This window comes from Ischnura elegans, chromosome 2 (assembly GCF_921293095.1).
Source record: "Ischnura elegans chromosome 2, ioIscEleg1.1, whole genome shotgun sequence".
Classification (NCBI taxonomy): Eukaryota; Metazoa; Arthropoda; class Insecta; order Odonata; family Coenagrionidae; genus Ischnura; species Ischnura elegans.
Window position 1 is genome coordinate 15,297,324 of NC_060247.1, and position 22,731 is coordinate 15,320,054.

Sequence of the window (22,731 nt, forward strand, 5' to 3'; positions counted from 1 at the left end):
AAATGTCCGCGGCGTGGCTATGGGTGAAGAGCGACCAAATAGGGTGGTTTCCTATTAATTTTTAATTGCCTAAATCGAAAGATTATTACTCCTGGAGTACGCATTTTACAGTTTTAGATTTTTAAATAACAATGTTTATTTGTTGCGATTAAGTGAAAAGTGAAACATTTCAAGCGCGCGAAAACGCGACAGGTAAGTATGAATGCAGGGAAAAGCCCGTGTGACGTCATTCTGGTTCTCGCTGCCCCCGTGTGAGGTGACCTAGGGGCGAGTATGTGTGCGCTGCTGCGAGACAGGCTGCTAGCAGGGAGCAGAGTACCCTGCTAGCAGGTAGCGCTTGGCTTAAATAAGGATTATTAATACCTTGTCAAACGAAGGAAACTTTTCGACCTTAACCAGTTTTAATAGGTGATTATTAGGACATGTATCCTGAGCTCTGTGCCTCATGCATGCATTGGTAGTCTCAGACGATGTAAAACTCCTATCTACTCGTATAGAAACTAGGTCCCTATGACGTCACGTGGAGTGGCATCGCATGGGCACCAATCTGCCCTTTTTCAAATGCGGTTAAAACTGTCCACTGCCATTCGTCTGAACTGGGATTTCTAAAAACAAATAATTTGTATATTATGGATACACTAATGGTGGGTAACGAATTGCAATCAATGCCTTTCGCTTTCTTTGATGAAGGAAACTACCCTATTATTCTCAATGTTCAGCATGTTCAAATATTAACGATCTTGAGAAATTACCATTGAAAAGTTTCAAATATTGGCCTAGTTATAGCTTCTACCTCTCTCAAATTCGAATCTCTCTTCCCATTAGCGACGCGAGTGTCTACATAGGTGAGCCCATAAATTAAATTCGCGGTGGGTGGCAACAAATTCATAGGCCGAAGGGAGTATGCTCTTTTGTAATATTCGTGGTTATTCTTGCGCACATGCCTACATTAAAAAAAACATACATTTCTTCATGTCAGCAGTGTATTCTGAGCCAAATACCATTTGTGAGTGTCATAGTGTCAACAAATTTTTAGAAATTCGTGCGAAAAATAAGGATTTTAGGGTATTTTTAACCGTCTAATAATTTTAGGAAAAGATAAATGCGCTTCTTGTTTTATTTTCTAGAATTATATCTATATATAAATCTATGCGACATTTTTGCCTTGAATTTATTCCTTAGAAGGTTATATTGATTTTAATTTCAATGAAGATGTCTATTCGGATGACATATTTGCTGCGACTGATGCGTTTCATATCCTAAAGCAATATCCCATTTTTTGCCGATTGCTATTGTTTCGATGCACTATGGACGACAGAATGCACTCGTAATTTCCACTGCGCGTATAGGTCACGGTCGACAGGCACGTACATATGGAAAATAAGTCTCGAGGGTGTAATATCGGAAGGATGCGCTAGAAATTGCCTGTACGACTGGGGAAGGAATTTGCCATTTCAAACCTTTCATCTGTGTCACGTTGGAAGTTGCCATTACTCAATTGAAAGAACGCGCCGATGTGTCTAGGACGTGGAACAAATGATCTCCGTGGTGAATAAATCGTGCGCGACAAGCAACGGAGACGAGGAGAAGAGAGGATGGCTGGCAAATAATTTGATGTGAGAAAGAGCGGTTGAAAGTATTTGAGGCGGTTAAAACAAAATAAGAGATGAAGGAAAGGATCTGATTTCCTTCACGTGAGTCGCCCCCTCCTGAATCCTGGGCTAACTGAGAGGCCTGATAACCATGAGGTGCTTAATTCATCATTGCGATGTTTTCGTGTCATCGATTTAGTCTTCCTCAATGCCTTAATTCTCTTGACTTACTTTTGTTCGAATTAAAATGCATACGTTTGGAGTCGCGCGTATCGGAAAACAAAATTAACTAAAACCACGACCTACTTTGAAATTTAATACGAAAATACTCGTCGTGTTCTAGCCCAAGAATAGAAGAAAGAAAATGCATAAAAATAATTGAAAATGATTAGGTGAGATTTTTCGATGTGATTTCAATCTCATATTAAATTCTTTTTCATAGGACTTACATTAGGAACATGATTTCCTGTGGTTGTGAGGTATGAACTTCAGCGGTGTAGAAATCTAGGTGGGAATCATTCGAATGTGGTGCTACAGAAGAAATTTATACTCGAAAGCAAATCATCATATTATTTTGAGTGATTATACGGACAAAATTGGTTGGAAATAAATTTTTAAATCCCCTGATTAGAATGTAGTCATAGTTTTCCGAAAAGATGGTGATCAGGATTGTTGTCTCTTAAGGATGGTATTTCTCTAATTTTTCTTTCGTAGTAAATATTTTAGTTATATCATCCTTACTGGGTAAAGTTAATGGATATTCTCAAGAGAAAAGGTGTAGATTGGAGGGATAGACGACTGATTCGTAATCTGTATATGGCCCAGACTGCGCAAGTGAGGGTAGCGGACGGAGAATCTGGGTGGGCAAGCATTGGCCGAGGTGTGAGGCAAGGCTGTCCTCTATCGCCGCTGCGCTTTAACGTGTACGCTGAAGAGATGGTAAGGGAAGCGTAGGATGAGTTAGAAGCTGGAATAAAAGTGGGAGGAATGATGTTCAAATCAGTGAGATTCGCGGATGATCAGGCGCTGATTAGCCAGTCAGCGAGGGGGCTTCAGGCTCTAGTGGATGCGTTATACGAGCGTTGCGAGGAGTATGGGATGAGGATTAATCACAAGAAAACTAAGGTTATGCGGTTTTGTAAAGCATCACGAGCGAGGAATGTGAGACTCAAGATAAAGGTGGGTGGTGAAAAACTTGAGCAGGTTGAGCAATTCAACTATTTAGGCAGTACGTTAGAGGAAAACGGATACAGTAGTAAGGACATCAGGAAGAGAATTGCATTAGCGAAGGAGGCGTTCGTGAACAGGAAGGAGCTTCTAAGAGGATCGTTATGTAAGAGTTTAAAGAAAAGGTTAGTGAAGAGTTTGATCTGGAGTGTAGATCTCTACGGTGCGGAAACGTGGACACTGAGGAAAGAAGACTAGAGAAGATTGGAAGCATTCGAGATGTGGGTATGGAGAAGAATGGAGAGGGTGAAATGGACGGAGAGGAAAAGGTACGACGAAGTGCTGGATATGGTTGGCGAGGAGAGGCAGCTTTTAGATGAGATACGGAGGAGACAGAAGGTATGGATAGAGTTAGTGCTTAGCGGTGAGGGGATGTTGAAAATGGTGTTAGAGGGTAGAATGTTAGGGAAACGAGGGAGGGGAAGGAAAAGAATAGGATTTTTAGAGAGATTGAAAGAGAGTAGGCCTTACTGTGAATTAAAGAAGACAGTGCTGGAAGGAAAGGGGGGCTCCCAGGTCACTTCTTGAGTACTCCATGGAAACCTACCTTAATCGGTAGAATACTATAATAATAATATTATCCTTACCATGTACTCCTATCATTTTCATCATTTTCTGGTAACTGTAAGTTCAGTGCTAAAATTTTTATTTAGCGGCTTTAGCTATTGGAATCAATGAAAATCTGCTTCTTTTATTTTGTTAATAAACATATTGTTTGAGTCGTTCGCGCCTGGTATCGCTGTTGGTCTACCAGGGAGCCGCGAGGGGCGCTGACGCACCGATCGCACGAGACGAACGATGATGTGTCGACCAGGGACTTGAACGGGAGCAGTCAAGCCAGGCAGTCATGAGCAGTCATCCAGTCATTCAGTCTGTCGCCGAGTCATCAAGTCACCAGTCTGTCTGCTAATCTCTGTGTAGTCGCCTGGGAGCCCCGTCTCCTTGCCAGTCTTTGTAATAATTATTCAAACGAGAAAATAAACGCAAGTTATTCAAACGAGTCTTTTCGTAACGATATCCTGTAAGAATCATCGAGCAGTATCGTCCGAACAACATTTGGTAGCAGAGCGTGGTTCGAGTCGCCACGAGGGTGCAAGTCTCCAGCGTGCTTTTCATATGGTTGCTGTCGTCGTTATTAATTGCCTAAAATTAATGAAGACGAAGTCTACGAGTCAACAGGCGAACTTCTGAGCGGTGCTAGTGGCCCACATCACCAAGAGTTCCAGTCGTCCATTTGACCGACGGCCCGGAGGAGTCGGGTGGAGTTCCACTGTCCTCGACACGACGCACACCGGCTCGTGCATCGCCTTGGGGAGAATCAGCTGTTCTCTCAACACGCCCGGAGCGAGACTGATACGTATTAATAATTCCTTTCTTTCTTGTCGGAGTCTCTCGCTGATTCGGAATGATTGCATTTCTCTCTCCAATTAACGGAGTCAAGTCGTTTCAGTATAACTTGGTTATTAATGTATAAATTTCTTTTCGTAATTGAATTCATTTACGCAAGTAGTAATTATTCTCGCAGTGATGTCCGACGGGCAATCCTTGTTACGAAAGCAGAATGTAACTGCAAATCGAATCCTAAATTTCATAAAGAATACGAAAGAGAAGAAGTCTCAAAGGATTCAGACGGAATTTTACTTCCAGAGTCAATTAGAATTACTTGATAATTATTGGAAAGAATTCTATACCAGACATTACGAACTGATTGAATTTGAGGAGTCATTGAACGAAGATGATTATTTTAAATTCGATTCATTTAATGCAATCGAAGATGAATACTTGAGCGCGAAAGCCATATTGATGGCCGATAAGCACCAGTGTAAAGTAGTCGAGGCTTCTGGCTCACACTCACAAACCCAAGCATGCGAGGTTCAAGTTGAAAATTATGATTAAGTATTAAATCTATACCCTCGCTGAACGTCCCGAAATTTAGCGGGAAACAGCGAGAGTGGGAAACCTTTAAGGGTTTATTCAGTTCTATCATAAAAGACAATCCCAAGCTTACTCCTATTGTAAAGTTACAATATTTGTTAAACAGTTTGGAAGGTCCCGCTGCTCAACGAGTAAAGGGAATTAATGTAACAGACGCGAATCTGGAAGTGGCGTGGGATAAACTATTACGTCGCTATGACAACCCACGAATTCGCTTGGCAAGTCATCTAGACAGGCTAATTCATGCAAAACCTGTGAAATATAAATCACCTGGTGAAATTAATCACTTAATAGATATAGCTGAGGAAGCCATTCAAGGTCTACGTGATTTGCAATGCCCTGTTGATCATTGGGATCAATGGTTTGTTCATTTAATTTGTCAAAAATTAGATTTAGAAACAAGGGAAGCGTGGGAAATAACGCAGGAAACCGTTGAGAGTTTCTCGACTTACAAAAGTTTAAATGTATTTTTAGAAAAACGGGTGAGATCATTAGGCCAAGTTAATTTTGAAGAAAAATTCGAAAGAGCTAATACTCAAAGCTCAAAGCAAAGCAATCCTAAATTCAGGCAGACTCACGTCAATGTTGTTCAGTCAAACACTAGGAAAAGGAAAGATTTATCTTGTATTTTATGTAAGGGTGATCATTCCTTAAGCTTTTGTTCACGGTTCGGTGAGATGACGGTGGCAGAAAGAAAGGAAGTAGTGCAGCGAAACAAACTTTGCTTGAATTGCCTTCGCCAAAATCATTTGTTATCAGAGTGCCATATCACTAGTCGATGTTTAATTTGTAATGAGAAACATCATACTAAGTTACATTTGGAGAGTCCCAAGACAAATGTTACACAGAACTCAAGTTCCAATAATGTAAAATCGTCAAATTCTTCGCAAGCTGGGAAACTTGACGAAACAGCTGCAGTGTTTACGTCATTGGTTGGCAAAACTGTTTTACTTGCCACTGCACGGGTAGTGCTAAAATCAAATACTGGTAGTGCCATTACTGTTAGAGCATTACTGGATCCGGCAGCAGAAAGATCCTTTATTTCAGAAAGTGTTGCCAATTCATTATATTTAAAAAGAACGAAGGTGAATGTTTCAGTCACTGGAGTGGGGGGAAAGGTTAACGCTATCTCACATGGTTCAGCCACTCTTCATTTATGTTCTAACATTCATACATCGTTTTCTCTGAAAATTCCAGTCCTTATTCTAAATAAGCTGACTTCAGTTTTACCAAACCGGGAGGTCACTCACAACAACTGGCCTCATATCCAAGGTCTGCAGTTGGCAGATCCCTTCTACTATAAGCGGCTACCAATCGACTGCATCCTTGGAGCTGATGTCTATGCCGCTGTGCTGAGAAATGGAGTTAAGCGCGGACCACGGGCTACACCGGTTGCAAAAGAGACAGTCCTCGGTTGGATCCTCACAGGCCAAACAGCCTCGGGCAGACCGGAGGTTTCTTCATGTCACCATATTGCCGCGTTCCAGACAACGGTGCAACCAGATACATCGGAAATGCTCTCCAGGCTTTGGGAATTGGAGGAACTCCCATCGCAGCCCAGGAGATCACCCGAGAATGACCGCTGTGAGCAACTCTACAAGGAGACTGTATATCGCAACAAAGAGGGACGCTATGTGGTAAAGTTACCTCTATTTGACACACCACACTTTCCAGGCTCGAGAGACACGGCCCTTTCTACATTTCTGAGAGCGGAAAATCGTAGGCAAAGAAAACCGACACTAAACATAGCCTACATCCACTTCATGGAGGAGTACGAGAATTTGGGACATATGGTGACAGTTCCACATGCAGATGCTCATAAACAGTCGTCTTATTACATGCCACACCACGAAGTTGTTCGCACTGACGGAACACAAAAAATTAGGGTAGTATTCAATGCATCTAGAAGCTGTACCACGGGGTTTTCTCTCAATGACTTCTTAAAGTCAGGCCCAAAGTTACAACTTGATTTGCCAATGCTTTTAACTCGTTGGAGAATGTACAAATATGTGTTTAGTGCTGACATTGTCAAAATGTTCAGGCAAATTCTAGTGCGGGAGGATGATGCGGACTATCAGCGAATCGTTTGGCGATCAGACCCCACTAAACCCATTCAAGACTACAAGTTGACAACAGTTACTTATGGCACAGCTTCAGCACCTTATCTTGCAATCAGAACATTATTACAATTGGCAGAAGATGAGGAAGAACGGTATCCGATGGGATCCGCGATTCTTCGAACTCAAACCTGTGTTGATGACATATTTTCTGGTGGAAACACTATTGAAGACGCGATACTCAAGAGAGATCAACTTATTGAGATACTCAAGTCAGCCGGATTCCCATTAGGAAAGTGGTCATCAAATCATCCCACTCTACTCACAGGAATTCACACTGCCTTGTCCAATGAGAAGTGTATTATATATTCAGACACTGTGCCTACACTAGGCCTAAAATGGTCACCAGAATTCGACTATTTTTCATTCAATGTTAACTGGTTAACCTCTTCGTCAATCATCACGAAAAGGACAATCCTATCCCAAGTAGCTAAACTCTTCGACCCCTTGGGATGGTTATCCCCAGTTGTAATTGCAGCCAAGATACTTTTACAAGATTTGTGGTTGTCAGGGATTGATTGGGATAGTCCAGTCACTGGCAAGCTGGCAGATGATTGGATCTTTCTCACTAAACAACTGTTAGCCCTTCAGGAGTTGAAAATTCCGCGATGGCTTGGAGTCACTAATTCAGAGCATTGGGAACTTCACGGTTTTTCAGATGCCTCTGAAAGAGCTTATGCGGCCACGGTTTATTATCTTCCAAAAGAAGGAAAAGCAAGACTCATCTTTGCAAAGGCCAAGGTCGCACCAGTAAAAACAGTCAGTCTTCCGAGGTTAGAATTATGCGGAGCCTTATTACTTGCACGAGTGATATCATACATCCTTTCCGAATTTTCATCAAAGCCTCTGTTAATACACTGTTGGACCGATTCTAAGGTTGTTTTGAGTTGGGTCACCCTTCTAATTGGAAGACATTTGTTGCCAATCGTGTGAGTGAAATTTTGGAAAAATGTCCTAATGCACAATGGCACCACATAAAATCATCAGATAACCCCGCAGATTGTGCAACGAGAGGATACACATCAGAAAAACTCCGTGAATCATCGTTGTGGTGGAATGGACCACAGTGGATTTCGCAAGATCCAACAACATGGCCCCTTTATAATGATTGCATTTCTTTATCCACAGACATTGAGCAAAAATCAAAGGTTTCACTTTACACCTCAACTGTTGATGAGCCCTTCATACAATACTTTGAACGGTTTTCATCATTTTCAAAGATTATTCGTATTTTGGCATACTGTGGTAGGTGGATGCTACCGGTCCATGAAAGAAAACTAATGTGGCTGACAACGGCAGAATTGGCGAAAGCAAAGACAGTTCTCTGGCGGAATGTGCAGCACCAACATTTCAAGAGGGAAATTATTTGTGTCCAAAAAAGTCAAATTTTACCTAAGGGAAGTGCACTTCGTCGTTTGTCCCCTTTTCTGTGTGAAAGTGGACTACTCCGAGTAGGAGGGCGATTACAATATTCTACCCTACCTTTTGAGGAGAAACATCCAATAATTCTCCCAAAAGACAGCCACTTTACCAAGTTACTGGTAGAATATGCTCACATTACCACACTGCACGGTGGCCCCCAACTTATGTTAAGCTATCTAAATAGATTTTGCTGGATCATTCATGGAAGAAGACTAGTCCAAAGAGTCTTTAGGAACTGTATAAAATGCACTAGGTTTGTAGGTCAACCGCTGTCACAGCAAATGGCACCACTGCCAGTTGAAAGACTGACCCCAAGAAGGCCATTCTCTTACACAGGATTAGACTATGCAGGGCCTATATGTCTGAGAACGTCGAAAGGGAGAGGTTCTAAATCTCACAAGGGCTATATTGTAGTATTTATTTGTCTTGTAACTAGAGCCATTCATCTAGAGATTGTTACTGACTTGACTACAGACTCTTTCTTAGCAGCCTATCATAGATTTACAGGGCGAAGAGGTCATTGTTCAATTTTGTACAGCGACAACGCCACTACATTTCGAGGTGCTGCAAAGGAGATCAATCGACTATTCGCTGCTACATCCAAATTGACAGCCGAAGTCGCACTACAAATAGCCAAAGAGGGTACTTCTTGGACTTTCATCCCACCAAGGGCACCACACTTTGGTGGAATATGGGAGGCAGCAGTGAGGAGCTTCAAACACCATTTAAAGAGAGTTTTAGGAGACAATACACTCACCTATGAAGAGTTGTCAACCTTGTTGGTGCAAATTGAGGCTTGTCTAAATTCCAGGCCATTGACATATATCAACAGTGAACTCAATGATTTTGTCATACTAACCCCAGGTCATTTTTTAATTGGTTCATCTTTATTAGCACCCCCAGAGCCATTTATGGAAGATGACCCTCAGAAGACATTTGGTTCCAGATGGAAGCAGATGGCATGCATGCGTAACTCCTTCTGGAAGACATGGAGGAAGGATATCCTACATCAGATGCAACAACGGAATAGATGGTTCAAGCCTATACGGAATCTGCGAGAGGGAGACATCGTCATCCTCAAGGACGAGCTCTCACCCCCAACAAGATGGCCCATTGGGAGGATCACTAAGCTTCACCCCGGCCCGGATGGATTGGTCCGTGTTGCAACAGTTAAGACAGCTACAATGGAACTGATAAGACCTATCGTAAAGCTTATTCGTTTACCTACTGATGCTGAGGCCATCAGTTTTTATCTGAGCCTGACTTGAAAAAAAAACCTCCCTTTACGGCGGGCGGTAAATCCACAGAGATTCTTTTTGTAACAGAAGTTTATTACTTTTCTTGTGTAAGTTTATTTTTCTTTGTTGTATTTTCTCTTTGATTCATCGTTGCAGTATGACAACGAGGCGGGCGGTATGTTTGAGTCGTTCGCGCCTGGTATCGCTGTTGGTCTACCAGGGAGCCGCGAGGGGCGCTGACGCACCGATCGCACGAGACGAACGATGATGTGTCGACCAGGGACTTGAACGGGAGCAGTCAAGCCAGGCAGTCATGAGCAGTCATCCAGTCATTCAGTCTGTCGCCGAGTCATCAAGTCACCAGTCTATCTGCTAATCTCTGTGTAGTCGCCTGGGAGCCCCGTCTCCTTGCCAGTCTTTGTAATAATTATTCAAACGAGAAAATAAACGCAAGTTATTCAAACGAGTCTTTTCGTAACGATATCCTGTAAGAATCATCGAGCAGTATCGTCCGAACAACACATATCTTGTAAAATGTCGAATTAACTTTATAATTTTAAGCCAGTATTTTCAAGCCTGAATTAAGAACGATTCTTGTTTTTTCGTGAGTTAAACCCAATTAAATGGAACCTTTATCGTAGGCCTTTTTCTGTCCATGCTTAACCTCTATCCTGTTGCCACGCAACTGAATTTTCAGACTTCAGCTCTCGTGTCTCAAACGGATTTTTTTCTCGTCACTCAAGAAATTATCGATGAGGATCTTTCCTAATTAAATGTGGTGGTTGTGTGTTTAGGTTTCCTAATTAAATGTGGTGCCCTTTTGACTGGTGATGCATCGGTGAATTCTTGCATCCATGATTTATCAGTTACAGCAGTGGATGGTTTTCTTAGGATTCTCAGCTTTTCACCGCCTCTACGTCACAGTCGCCACGGCGACCGCCACCAGTAGAAATAAATAAATCTGCGCGCGTCGTGAGCTTCCGTTCTTTGGCGCCGCTCCCCCGCCGGCGCGGCACACGATGATCGTGGCCAACAAATGAATTACGGACTCACTCCGATTATCGTGTGTTGGTGTCTCTACCCCCTCCTGCGACCCTCCCTCACCGGACCCCACAACAAATCTATCGGCGCTCCGCGAGCAAACACCGCTTAGCGATACGAGTCGGAATGCGCGATCCTAGCACCGCACCGAGATGATGGCGGTGGAATACGGTGGTTTCCTTTTATTTTTTATTGCCTAAATCGAAAGATTATTATCCCTGGAGTACATTATTTCACGCTTTTAGATTATTAAATTATTATATCTATTTTTCGCGATTAAATGAGTAGTGAAAATTTTCAAGCGCGCGAAAACGCGACAGGTAAGTATGAATGCAGGGAAAAGCCCGTATGACGTCATTCTAGTACCCACTGCGCCGAGTGAGGTGACCTTGTGGCGAGGATATGTGTGCCGCTGCGATGCAGGCTGCTGGTAGGTAGCAGAGTACCCTGCTAACAGGTAGTGCTAGGCTTATATAAGGATTATTAATACCTTATCAAACGGAGGAAACTTTCCGACCTTAGGCAGTTTTAAAAGGTAAGTATTAAGATATATGCTTCCCTGAAGTCTGTGCCTCATGCGTGCATTGGTAATCTCAGACGATGTAAAACTCCTATCTACTCATATAGAAACTAGGTCCCTGTGACGTCACGTGGAGTGGCATCGCATGGGCGCCAACCTGGCCTTTTTCAAATGTGGTTAAAATTGACCATTGCCATTCGTCTAAACTGGGATTTCTAAAACCAAATAATCTGTATACCATGAGTACACTATTGGTGGATAACGAATCGCAATTAATGCCTTTCGTTTTCTTTGGTGAAGGAAACTGCCCTATTGTTTCCGCTCCCCGGTGAAGAAGAAGAGTGCGGAAATAAGCGTCGATTCTACGCGAGAATTGCAAGGTGGGCGGTGCAGGTGAGAAGGGCTTAATTGCGCGAAGGTGGTGGCGAATGGAAAAATATGGGGGGGTTGAAGTCCTCCTTGGAGTTTGAATGCTGAAAGAAAGAGGGCAGTTGCGTGAAAACTTGGCCATCGGTGAAGTATTATACTCGTGCTTAACTTGGAAATGTCAGAGAAATGATATTTTGTAATCGATAAAAATCAAGGTTAGCGATTATTCTTTTTTGGATAAAGCTATAATAAAATATTCATTATTCTGATGGCGATGGACGAATCGTCCGTTGAAACGATGGTGATACACAACGATTTAAGCGGGTGGGAATCCCAACTTCACGCAAATAATTCGTCGGGAAAGTTTTACGATCATATTTCATAATGAAATACGTTTAAAATACATATTAACTGCAAACATGTAGTTTTTCCTTACTAATACCCTTGCATTTACTTCTAAATTTGCGTGTATAAATAAATGATGGTACAAATGCGAGCGGCAGACGACGTGTAGACATCGAAAATCGTTCCAGGCAAGACATCTCTCACCTCTCAGCAACTTCCGAATTATTAAAACGAGGTCTTCAGCTTACAAATGGAAATGCCTATTGGAATCCAAATACCTGTATATGCTTTCTCAGTCTGTTTGAGAGTTGCTAGCTACTGCTTTTGAAGGCCAATACATATATCATTGCTTTTTTATCCTTATTTTAGGTGTCTTTCAGGTTCCGCGTTGCGACGTTCTGGTGCATAACACCGAAGGCAGTTTGTAAACTAAATTTTCCTCCCGTAGTATTTGTGCAAAGTTAGCCGAATGTATTGCCTCTCTGCTTAGGGAAAAGAGGTGTCAAAATTGGCGATGAATTGCAGAGTTTTATATTATTTCGTAATTATTTTCCTTCAGAACATATTTTGGTATGGCAATGTATACATAATTTGGTATGGTATACATATATTGGTATTTATGACAAGGAATACTCAAGTATGATGATTATGCTTATGATAAGAATATTAGAATGTATATATCCTTGATGGGAGTCTGCTCTTTGCCACATTGTAAGAAGGAAAGATATATTTCCTGCATCAGGTTGAACACGGGCATTGAATGAATCAAAATGTTTAGGCATTGTGAGCATCATTTTTCCGCTTGAGTGGTATTCATTATAGAGCAAATAAATTCTTTTTTCCTTTTGTCCTTGGGTTCGTTAACTGAGCGTAACGCAAGTGCGGTAGCAGCTCTCTGTTTGAAATTGAAGTAATTGACCCAGGGAGAGGATAGCGATCAACTCATCAACTTATCCGACAGGTGCTTTTAATCTTGGCCTCTCGATAGCTAATGACCTCGATCGCTCGGATGATTTTTCGAGGAGCCAACCACCCCGGGGTGGCATTCCAACGCCGAGGAACATCGCTTATCGCTGATTACTGGATTGTGATAGCCAGACCAGCATCAAACCGATCGCCCCAACGGTCTAAATTAATCGTGTTCAACGCTCCTCGTTTCTCAGTAGGAATGGGCACGCGAACTCGAGATGGGATGGCTCCCGGCCTTTATCTTCTGCAAGCGAGAAAGAATAAGAGCGGCGGCGGTGCGACGAGTCACGCATGCCGACCCACGCCACTCCACGAGAAATCCCCGCGCTTCCAAGATGAGCATCTCGGGACGGAAGTGCCGATAACATCTCTGATGATCGAGGACAAGGAGGAAGAGGCAAAATACCGATAATCCTCAAGTATTCACTCCCTTTAGCTCATTGCTCTACCAAGTGGTTTACTTGTAGCCTCCCCGTTCCACACCGCATGAGAATTAGTGCCTCGTCATCGTCATCGATCAACCGCAATCAGTTTAAAGTATCCCTCGGATTCCCTCCCACGAGCCCCTTCGTCTCCACTGCTATCATATTTCTTCGCTTTCACACCTTCCATCGTTCGCAGCCGCGCGTGTCAGATTCTTCATCTACCCTGATCTCTTTTTTCGCCTCCACCTTCTCCGTTCTCAGTTACGCATCGCGAGGCTCAGATGTTACTGATAAGGTTATTCCTCTCTTCAACGTTTCCATCTATATTACTCCTCTTCTTAAGAAGTGGGAGTCAATTAATCTGTTCAATGTCACTTGATAGTTATCAAGATACCTACGGAGAAAATTCGTTATCCCATGTGGAGGATGCTCATTTGAGCATGCATGGCTCAAGGTTAATTTTTATTAAATTGTCTTCAAACCCCGATGTGTCTATACATGTTCTTCTTTATTAATAAACCTTAATATGATACAATTTACGTATCTTTGTTTTCTAAACCTGCGTATGTATCTATTGCTCCCTTCATTAAACTAATACTGTATATTTCTAAGCACCATTCTATGGGCCGATGACATTTTTAAACAATAGTTTTGTCAATGAATTAGAAAAGGGATGAGGTTAAGAATATTTTATCGGTGTGTTGATTTAATCCTTTTTTTAGCAGTGCCCTTTGAGTGTAATTATGACGATAAAGCTCTCTCGTTTACAATTTCTGCTCATTTTTAAACACATCTGTGGAACCTAAAAATAGTGTACAGTACGTGAGCACTGTCTCTATCTCTGGCCGAATGATTTTTATTGCGGTTCACATGAGCAATGTCTACTTTTTTGCTGCAGTCTTCCCGAGGCTCTTAGTCTAATCTTGCTTATATCTGGTTGAAATTATGAGAAAAAGTATTTGAACATCTCTATGTTATTGTGAAGGCTACCGCGTCGTTATTTGAGAGTATATTAACCCTCGCGGTAAGAACTAACTCTGCCATGCTTATCAAATCGCTTTCTCTTAAATCGAGATTTTATTCAAAGGAAGATGGCTGAGAAAGCGTTACGCGTTTCTGCTTTTATTTCTTCCATGCAAAATTCAGGAAGACAAATATCATGTTTGGCCGCATTCAGCCGAAGTTAAAGATAACTGGATAAGAAATTGGATTTTAAATCACCAAGTGAAAATATTTCTTCAACTGATAGGTGACGTAGCGACACAGCTCATTATATTGGCTTCTTAGCAAACTGACGAGAAATAAACGATGCAGCTAGTCGTGATGATAGAAGTGCACGAAGGTATGCACCCGAAGGATTTCTCGTCGCTTCTCTTGAACGACATCTTTTCCTCATAACGGTCGGCCGTGCCTGCATAGCGCTCCTCTGTTGAGCAAATGCGTCTTTCGTAAAACCAGCCTCCATTCGTGGTCCAGCGCGCGAGGGAAGATGAGATCCCCGTGATCCAAGGCGTGCACTAGTGTGACACCGCTCAACAAACAAAGCGGCGGCTACCCACTCTTCTCTTATGAGCATAAAGAAGATCAGCTCCTCGAGAGCCACCCTGCTCTCTCTCTGAAGCAGTTCATCAACTCCCTCCCCAGGGGGAGCGCATATCCACGCGGGCGTTCCCGCGCCACGAACCGTTGAAAAACGACCCTCAAGCCTCGACTTTCTTTTGTCTCCTAATTTTTCCCTCCCGGAAGGAGAGCTCCTCTTGCTCAACAGCCCTCCCGTTCGATCCCCGGGATCACAGGAGGGGGCATATATCTCCCTCGCGCTTCCAGTTGGGGGGTCTCCAGCAGTCTGGGTGGTTAAGTGGGAGCTCGCACAATGCACCCGATCGCAAATGCCTCTCCTCTGCTGAAGGGAGGAGGTCTTCTTGGAGTTTGCTTAAGGGCGTAACACGCGTCGCGTCGGCAATTAATGCCTCCCACACACGAGAAACGGGACGTGCCCAAATGGATAGATGGATGCACGCCGAAGCTAAAGGGAGCTAAAGGCCGAATTTCCAGCCGCTCACCTCGTAATGTGCGTCTTCCCCGAAGCGAAAGCTCGCATTAATCAGCTCGGGGGCCGCGTCCTTATCTTCCATAACTCCTGCCCTCACCGATGACATCCACCGAGCTGGGAATGACGGCCTTCCTCGCCCATTTCAGTCGTAGTCTTCGGCTATTTACAGCTTGAAATAATGGAATCATCGTCGTTTTTAATGGGGTAGGGTTGGTTCGCCATTTTAAGAGAATATTTGGGTGGCTACTGATTATCCCTCTACGAAACGGGGTTGACTGAATCACTTTGGAAAACTGAAACCTAAGAAACGTGAATATCAAACTCTTTAGAAAGTTTATAAATACGAAAGCTTATTTTAAGTAAAAACTTCTGTTGGATTATATTATTTCTATTTACTCGGGAGGCGTTGGCCCACAGTCGCATAACCTCCCTCTTTCACCCGCTATCGGATCTAATGTGGATGCATCTACCGTAAAGTTATTTTTCCAATGATATTCTAAAAGGCTATGTAATGACTAGAAGCTTTGTTTTCAAACAGTGGAAACCTTAAATTGTAATGACGGCTTATATACTCAAAAGGATCGTACGTCACAATCGTAATATGTTTAATAATTATCATTCGTTAATAATTTGATTATTACCTCTTCTTATCAATGAAAATCGCCAAAATCTATATCCTGCCGTGATCGATTAATTTTTCTTAGCACACACAAATGCGATGATTTTTCTCCGTCACTGAAAGGAATATTTTGCTGTATGGATGACAAAATACTGAACTAATAGTATGATTTGTCTGGGTAAGATTTTTAAATTCACTTGCCTAATACACTTTCCTCCACTTTTCAGACTTACTTTCTTGAAGAATTTCTGCCCTTATCTACGATATTCCGCATGAAATCGAAAGGATAGATGGTATGGCGCCAGTAAAAATACCAATCTGGCCAATCAAGCCATACTTAAGGTCGATATACGTAATAAATGAACTTCAGTGTATACGAAGGAGAAATGCCCGCTGGCTCTGTGCCACGTATTTATTTGTTGCTTTCTTATTCGTCTTGCGCTTGAATTGTTTGTGAACCCTCTTTGTAGGGACATTTTCGGAGCTAAAATTTTCCTGCAAAGAATTCCACCTCACTACAAGTTTAAATAGCGTTTTGTAGTTTATGTAAAGGAAAAGAAACCCATATTTTGATGCATATAGCCTTTAGTTCAATTAGTCGGTTATAAACCCTAATCCCTTGCTAATTACCTTCCAAGATAAAACTCTTAAGAAAAATGGCCTCATTACATTTCCATGCCAATCCAAACATATTCTCTCTATAAATATGTTATTGGGAAAATAACAAATAAATTTGCATAGACTCTCCTCATATGCTAAATTAAATAATAAAACTGTGTTCTTTATCTGGTACTAGTGAAACGAAATCAGATATCATCGTTTTTTTTTCAGCAGGCCTCGCAATTTACTCTGCCTCTGCCAGAATTTTTTTCCCTTACTTTCGTAGCGATCGCATCGTCAAAATCTTCAAATCAAATGAACGGTCACCCCCGGCAAAGCACATTGGATGCCTAGTACGCGTTCTACGTAGCATGCTTCAGCAACTCGAATATTTATCATAGTGAGTAGTCGTAGTTTCTCTCTGTGTCTACCAGATTCTGCATAAAACTGTACTACTTCACCAGGAAATGAACTGTTCATTGCCGTGAATTTCATTGGTTTCACAATACCGAAAGTTCACTTTCGATGAGAGATCTTCAGTCGTCTCTCTTGCTTTTGTTAGACTATTTGTCTCATGTTTCGTGCTGTCGAATTCGCATATTAAAGCTGTTTAAGTATTGGATGTGCCTATCAAAAAGGCTTTCATAATCTTCCCATTTAGATTTCAATCGTGCATCACAACCAGATTGGTGAGAAAAATTATGCCCGGTCACACAACCGAATTTTTCCCCGCGCGTTGATACATAAAGTCTCAGAGAGAGAGGGTATCTACTATAATATCTCCTGATAAGCCATGATACCGGGTCGAGGTACCCACTCCCTCTAATATTACAAGTGTGACACATTTTTCGTCACTTGCCCCCCTTGTCCCCTGGGTCTGTCAATGTCCGCATCTACGAATAAGCTGTGTAAACAAGGGACAGAGGTCATGAATACATTGCCGAGAGTGGACGTCGCCATCTGTGCTCGCAGCGTTGCGTTGGGTGAACGACGAAGGGCCCTGACGCCACGCGCACCTTCCTCACCCCCTGAGAAAGACTCTCCCGCTAACTGCATGCCTTCCTGCCAATTTCAACGGTGCCGTTTGTGGCGACAAGGCTTCCGACAAAGAGGATGCCGGTCAATTTAACGACTCACTTGGAGCTTTGCAAACATTTTTTCAGGAGACTGTGGCGTGTGTTGTTAATAATTGTCAACAGTATCTGCTGGCGCGGCGGTGCGGCGGTCGACTTACAGTTTAGCCTCTCACCAACGTCGAGAAAGCCTTTGCATCTAAGACGACTCTGTGAAACATTGGCATTTACCGGTGCATTCAAATCGATTTCTGGCCGTCGTACAGTGGGCTGAAATCGAAAAAAATTGCCTCAAAAACGATTTTTTGAGCTAGGAAGTTGAAACTTCGCACGCATATTCTCAAATAAATTGTGCATAAATTGCCAGATTATTTCTTTCCTGCGCCTTCACGTTAACAATTTATTTGAGGTCAAAGTTTAACAAATTCAGCGAAAAACGACCACCCTCGATATTTTCCGAAAATTGCCAACTTTATCCTCGTGCAGTGGTTTAAGTATAGTTTTATTGACAAAAATGTTATATCATCTTAATTAACTCTCCTTTTTCTTCCATTTGGACGGTTTTCAAAGATTTTGTTTCATCATTAATCATAGATATATATAAAAAATGGCGGATCCTATTTCCAGCCACTTTTTTACATAAACGTAGAGAAAAAGTAGATACTGCCGCCGACTTCCGCCAAGTGACTCATACCACATCGTTCTATGAAGCTTCTAGATTTTGAATCTAAAGTAATAGAAATCGGCCGTCAAATACGTGTGAATCTTGTCTTCTGCCTTTATTTTTTCGAGTGGACCGATTGAAATTGCGTATTCCACGTATATGTAATTTGTGCGTGTGTAATGCAGTGCGGATGGTTTGTTATTTAGGGCCCGGGGGCGTTGAATGCCTCCTGTCGGGGGGGGGGGGGGGTGCGGTTGAAAGAGGCCGCAATGCACACGACTCCCGTCCCCTTCGTCTCATTGCAGCACGCGTGCAGCCGTGCTTTGTTCCTCTTTGGCTCGTTCCCGATGTCGGTGTTCGCATACCTCGATACACTACGAGTGTAGTTCCGTACAGCGTGCCTTCGCACTCCATTTGTTCGTGATCGATCATCTGAGGCCAGGCGAAACTTTGTAGATATCCTTGGTAGGAATAATGACAAATTATAGCTTTTTTCTCATTCAAATCATAACAAAAACCTAGAAAAATACCGATAATTCATCAATTTCTGACAAAGAACACTTCGCTTTCAATAACCATTATTAACTTATGGATTTCCACCAGTTAATAGTCATTTTTATCATCGTAAATCAGAAAAAAAACTCATTAGCTGTCCATTCGTTTTCTACCAGTTAATTAATTACTCGGTTACTAGTAGGAATTACAAACCTCAAATAAGCCAATCCGTACATCACACCTACTTGGATACTGTGAATGGAAAAGTTAGGGATCCATGATAAGTAAATGAAATTCTAATAGAAATATTTTTCGGCATCAAAAAAGGAGGTAGAAATGAAATGATGATCATGAATACATTCCTTAATTTTAGTTTATTTTTATTAATGATGGAATGCATTCTCTACCCGTTGCCATATGTTCCTCGAGGAATAGTCTTCAATCTAATTTTACAGAAATTCCTGCCCTCAGTCCGAGACCATGACAAAAGAAAACCTTTTCCGAAGTAAAAAAAACGATTTATCATCGTGGAATAAGGTTGCGTGTATTCGCTCTCTGGCATTTGTCATCCATTCGAGAGAAAAAAGGCTTCCTATAACTGCAACGTTACCCCGGGAAATGAAATGCTTTCACCGCTCAAACTGGTCTCTCCTGAGTCACGAATGTTTGAGCTAACATAAAAATGGCACCATTTGTTGGAGGTGGAGCAGTTCACTGGGAAATGAGTCTTGATAGAAAAATGAATCACTGCTGACGGGCGGTGATTGTTGCGATGCTCACGCACAAAAAATACTCTAAAAAAAAAAGTCACAATCGTTTCGCGATTGCCTCCTCGACTACCGCCGTGATTTTCTTTGCCATCCTCACACATGACGTATTCCCACCTGCTCCCGCAGAGATCTTATTATATCTTATTCTTCCGCGTCTCTTTCAGGTGCATATGGCACCATATGCTGCATTCCACTTGGTGTCGGATGGAAGTGGCATTAATGGAGTGGGGAGAAGGCAGAGCTGCAAGTGACGCTGGAGTGGGGAATTGGAGAAGTAATGGAATTGGAAGGCGCGAGAGCTAGACGTGAAGAGGAGGATTAATAGGGCAGCAAAGCAGTGGAAGGGAAGGCCAATCCAGAAGGCGAAGGTGAGATGGAGGGAACACCTTTGAATCTAGCCTCTGCCTTCTTTTTTTGCTCCGTTCCGCTTTTAATTTGTCCTTTGATTGATGCTTCTCTTCTGATTCCCGTTACTACTGTTCAACCGTCGATTGCCATTTTACTCTCCACTGCTCTCTCATTCTCTCCCCTGAGTCTCTCACGATGGGTTTGATGATGTTTCTTCTGGATTTCATGACCTCTGTACGATGATTCCATAAGTAGGTATCTTTTCGATAACTTAAACAAAATCCTGTTTGTATAACCTGCAACCCATTTAAGGTTTTTATCCTTTATTACTTTTCTCTCACTGTAACAGTTTTTTTTGTGAAACGAGATTTAACGAGCACGTTTTGGTAAAAAATCGTGACTGAAACTACGTACAAAAATCAAGGAGTGCAATGGAAAACGGAGAAGCCTCCATCTGTGCACCCTCGTAATATGCGCAGGAACATTAATACAGTTTTTTCGGAGAATTATTCCTGTTAAGTGCGCTGCATAGAGAGGAAAAAATGTTGCCCTTCTAGTCCGTCGTTCCGTTTTCCATACATTTTTTTATTGTCACTTTTTTCTTCCCTATCGTTATGTTCTCGGTCAAAAAACAATAACCTCGTCGTAAATTTCAGTGAGCTGCATAGATTTGCTAAAACTTTCACATGATAATTTTATTAACTTGTCCGTACATAATTGGATTCACCATTTGTATGTTTTCCATGCGTTCGTTCGTTGGCTGTCTTTGAAATCGCTTTAGCCCACATTTCAAGGAGATTCTTCGGCTTGATGTAATTTAGCTTAACCTACTCAATAAAATATCGTTTCAAATATCGCCTAAGAAAGTAACTGCTGCGTAAACATGAAAGTGGAGAAGTTTTCATGCGCAGTTTTCAAAGATCTCCTGTGGAGCGACAGAGTGGAATAACATTTTATTTGGCGAAGCATTCATATGCTATTAGTGTGCTAGAGTCAGAAATTATGATTCAGTTTCATGTTTTCCCCAATTTTTATTATTTTATGTCACATTAATGATACTTCTAGTAATTTTACTGGTCTACTGTTGATACCGTCTTTATGCCTGTTGATACAGCCTTTATGTTTTTTAAGTCTGTATAACAATTTTTTCGGTAATAAACGATCATTTGTAAAAAAAATCTCAACCTTGTGCGTTTCTCAGAGAAAACCAATAATATCCCTTAATATTTTAATGCAATACAATAAATTCAACCAGAATTCCTCATTTTAATAGCTATTTTCTGTTAGAATGTAGAGCAATGTATTTATACGACGGTCGTTCAAGAAGTCTTTAGAAAAAAGTAGAAAAACAAATTATTTAGGGTAATATTTTTATATATTTCAACTTTGACTGCTTTCAGCTCTGTTAATTTTTATAGCATTTTTAGCCGTCCAATAAGTAGAATTTCGGGATCTCTTCAAAATAGGCATTATTTTGGGCGATAACCTACTCCATAAACGATAACCTTCGTCTGCAAAGCTATTTGTACGAGTTGATAATGGATTAAAAGTCGCTGGGGTTAAAATCTTGTGAATACGGTGAATTTTGTAGCAATTGGATCTTCAATTCAGTAATTTTGATCATTAGCAACTGCTTAGGCGTGCAACCGTGCAACGTCTTGTTTAAGGAGGATGGACTTTGTCTCTTTCAAATGAGGACGCTCTCTTGATTTATACCAACAACCAGTCAAATAACGATGCATAATACTCTTCTGCTATCGATTTTCTCTTTTCTACGCATTCGATGCATATTATTCCGCATGCATGCTTAAAATGTCGTTGCCATGACCTCACCCATTTCATCATCTTCGCCTGCTTTAAAGCCTTTTCACCTTCTGAATTTCATTGCTTTGACTGTTTTTGTCTCTGTGGTGTAGTAATGAATCCATATTTTATAAAAAGTTATGTATTAACGGGGGGGGGGGCAGAAAGCGCCAAAAAAACAGCCTCTGAGCTGACCGCACAATTTCGTTTATTCTCCACGGCGAGCAAACGCGACAGCCATATTGCTGACATTTATTCCACACCCGATTTTTCGTGCAAACTTGAAGCGATTGTGCATTGCGATATGCCTGTAGCCTCAAATATGTCGCGAAAGTTGATTCGCCCATCACTTAACCCTTCAAGAACCAAGACATACATGCCCCAATTTTTTTTAATCTCTAAAATTAATTGAGAAGATGTATGACAGTAAGAACTGGTTCTATTGAAGAATAGACGATTGGTTGTAGTTTTAAATTCTTTTTTAGATATCCTCTTTATATTGTAGTTTCCACAGTGCTAAGAACTTTCACTTAAAATGCTGTTTATGAGGTGGAAATTCGGTATTTTATAACGAATCAATGAGAAGGTCAATTACAACAGGACTTTCGGTTTATCCTTTGTGTACCTAGCCTATGGAGTTAGTACGAAAAACTCCGCATTTGTGCTATAATTTTCACAAAATTAGTGTTTTTATGTTATGGGACACATGTGTCCCTGTGGACCATAAGAGAGCGATAATTGGTATTATTTCACGTCCCAGACTGTATCTCAGAAACTATTGGAGATATCGCTTTCATGTAAATATGTTCTGGTATCTACGCATTTACATCAGCCTAAAAACGTATTTTGTTAAGCAATCTGATGGCTGCAATCTTTATGGAACTTTAAGGGTTTAAATCATATCGTGGATTTTGTTAATCATTTCGAGGGTAGACAGTTCCACAGGGCGTCCGGAACCATGTTCATTTTTTTGGATGTCTTTGCCAAGTTTTAATTCACTTACACAACTGTAAATAGTTTCAAACACAAGAGAAGCTGTGACATGAACTTCATACATCTCAGCTTTGATTTCTTTCGGCATTAACTCTTTTAAAAACAAGTATTTG

General features: G+C 41.6%; 1 protein-coding gene across 1 annotated transcript; it reads left to right on the top strand.

The window, feature by feature from the left end:
- Nucleotides 1–5,431: 5,431 nt before the first annotated feature.
- LOC124173972 lies at nucleotides 5,432–9,889 on the top strand. The gene is made up of 2 exons (XM_046553135.1): nucleotides 5,432–6,391; nucleotides 9,688–9,889. Exons 1-2 carry the CDS (start codon nucleotides 5,432–5,434, stop codon nucleotides 9,769–9,771), a joined length of 1,044 nt encoding a protein of 347 aa, XP_046409091.1. The 3' UTR covers nucleotides 9,772–9,889.
- The last annotated feature ends 12,842 nt before the right edge of the window (nucleotides 9,890–22,731 follow it).

Coding starts and splice junctions, on each gene's coding strand:
- LOC124173972 (XM_046553135.1), top strand. CDS start 5,432: ATGACGGTGGCAGAAAGAAAGGAAGTAGTGCAGCGAAACAAACTTTGC. Junction 6,392..9,687: donor ACAAAGAGGGACGCTATGTG/GTAAAGTTACCT, acceptor TCATCGTTGCAG/TATGACAACGAGGCGGGCGG.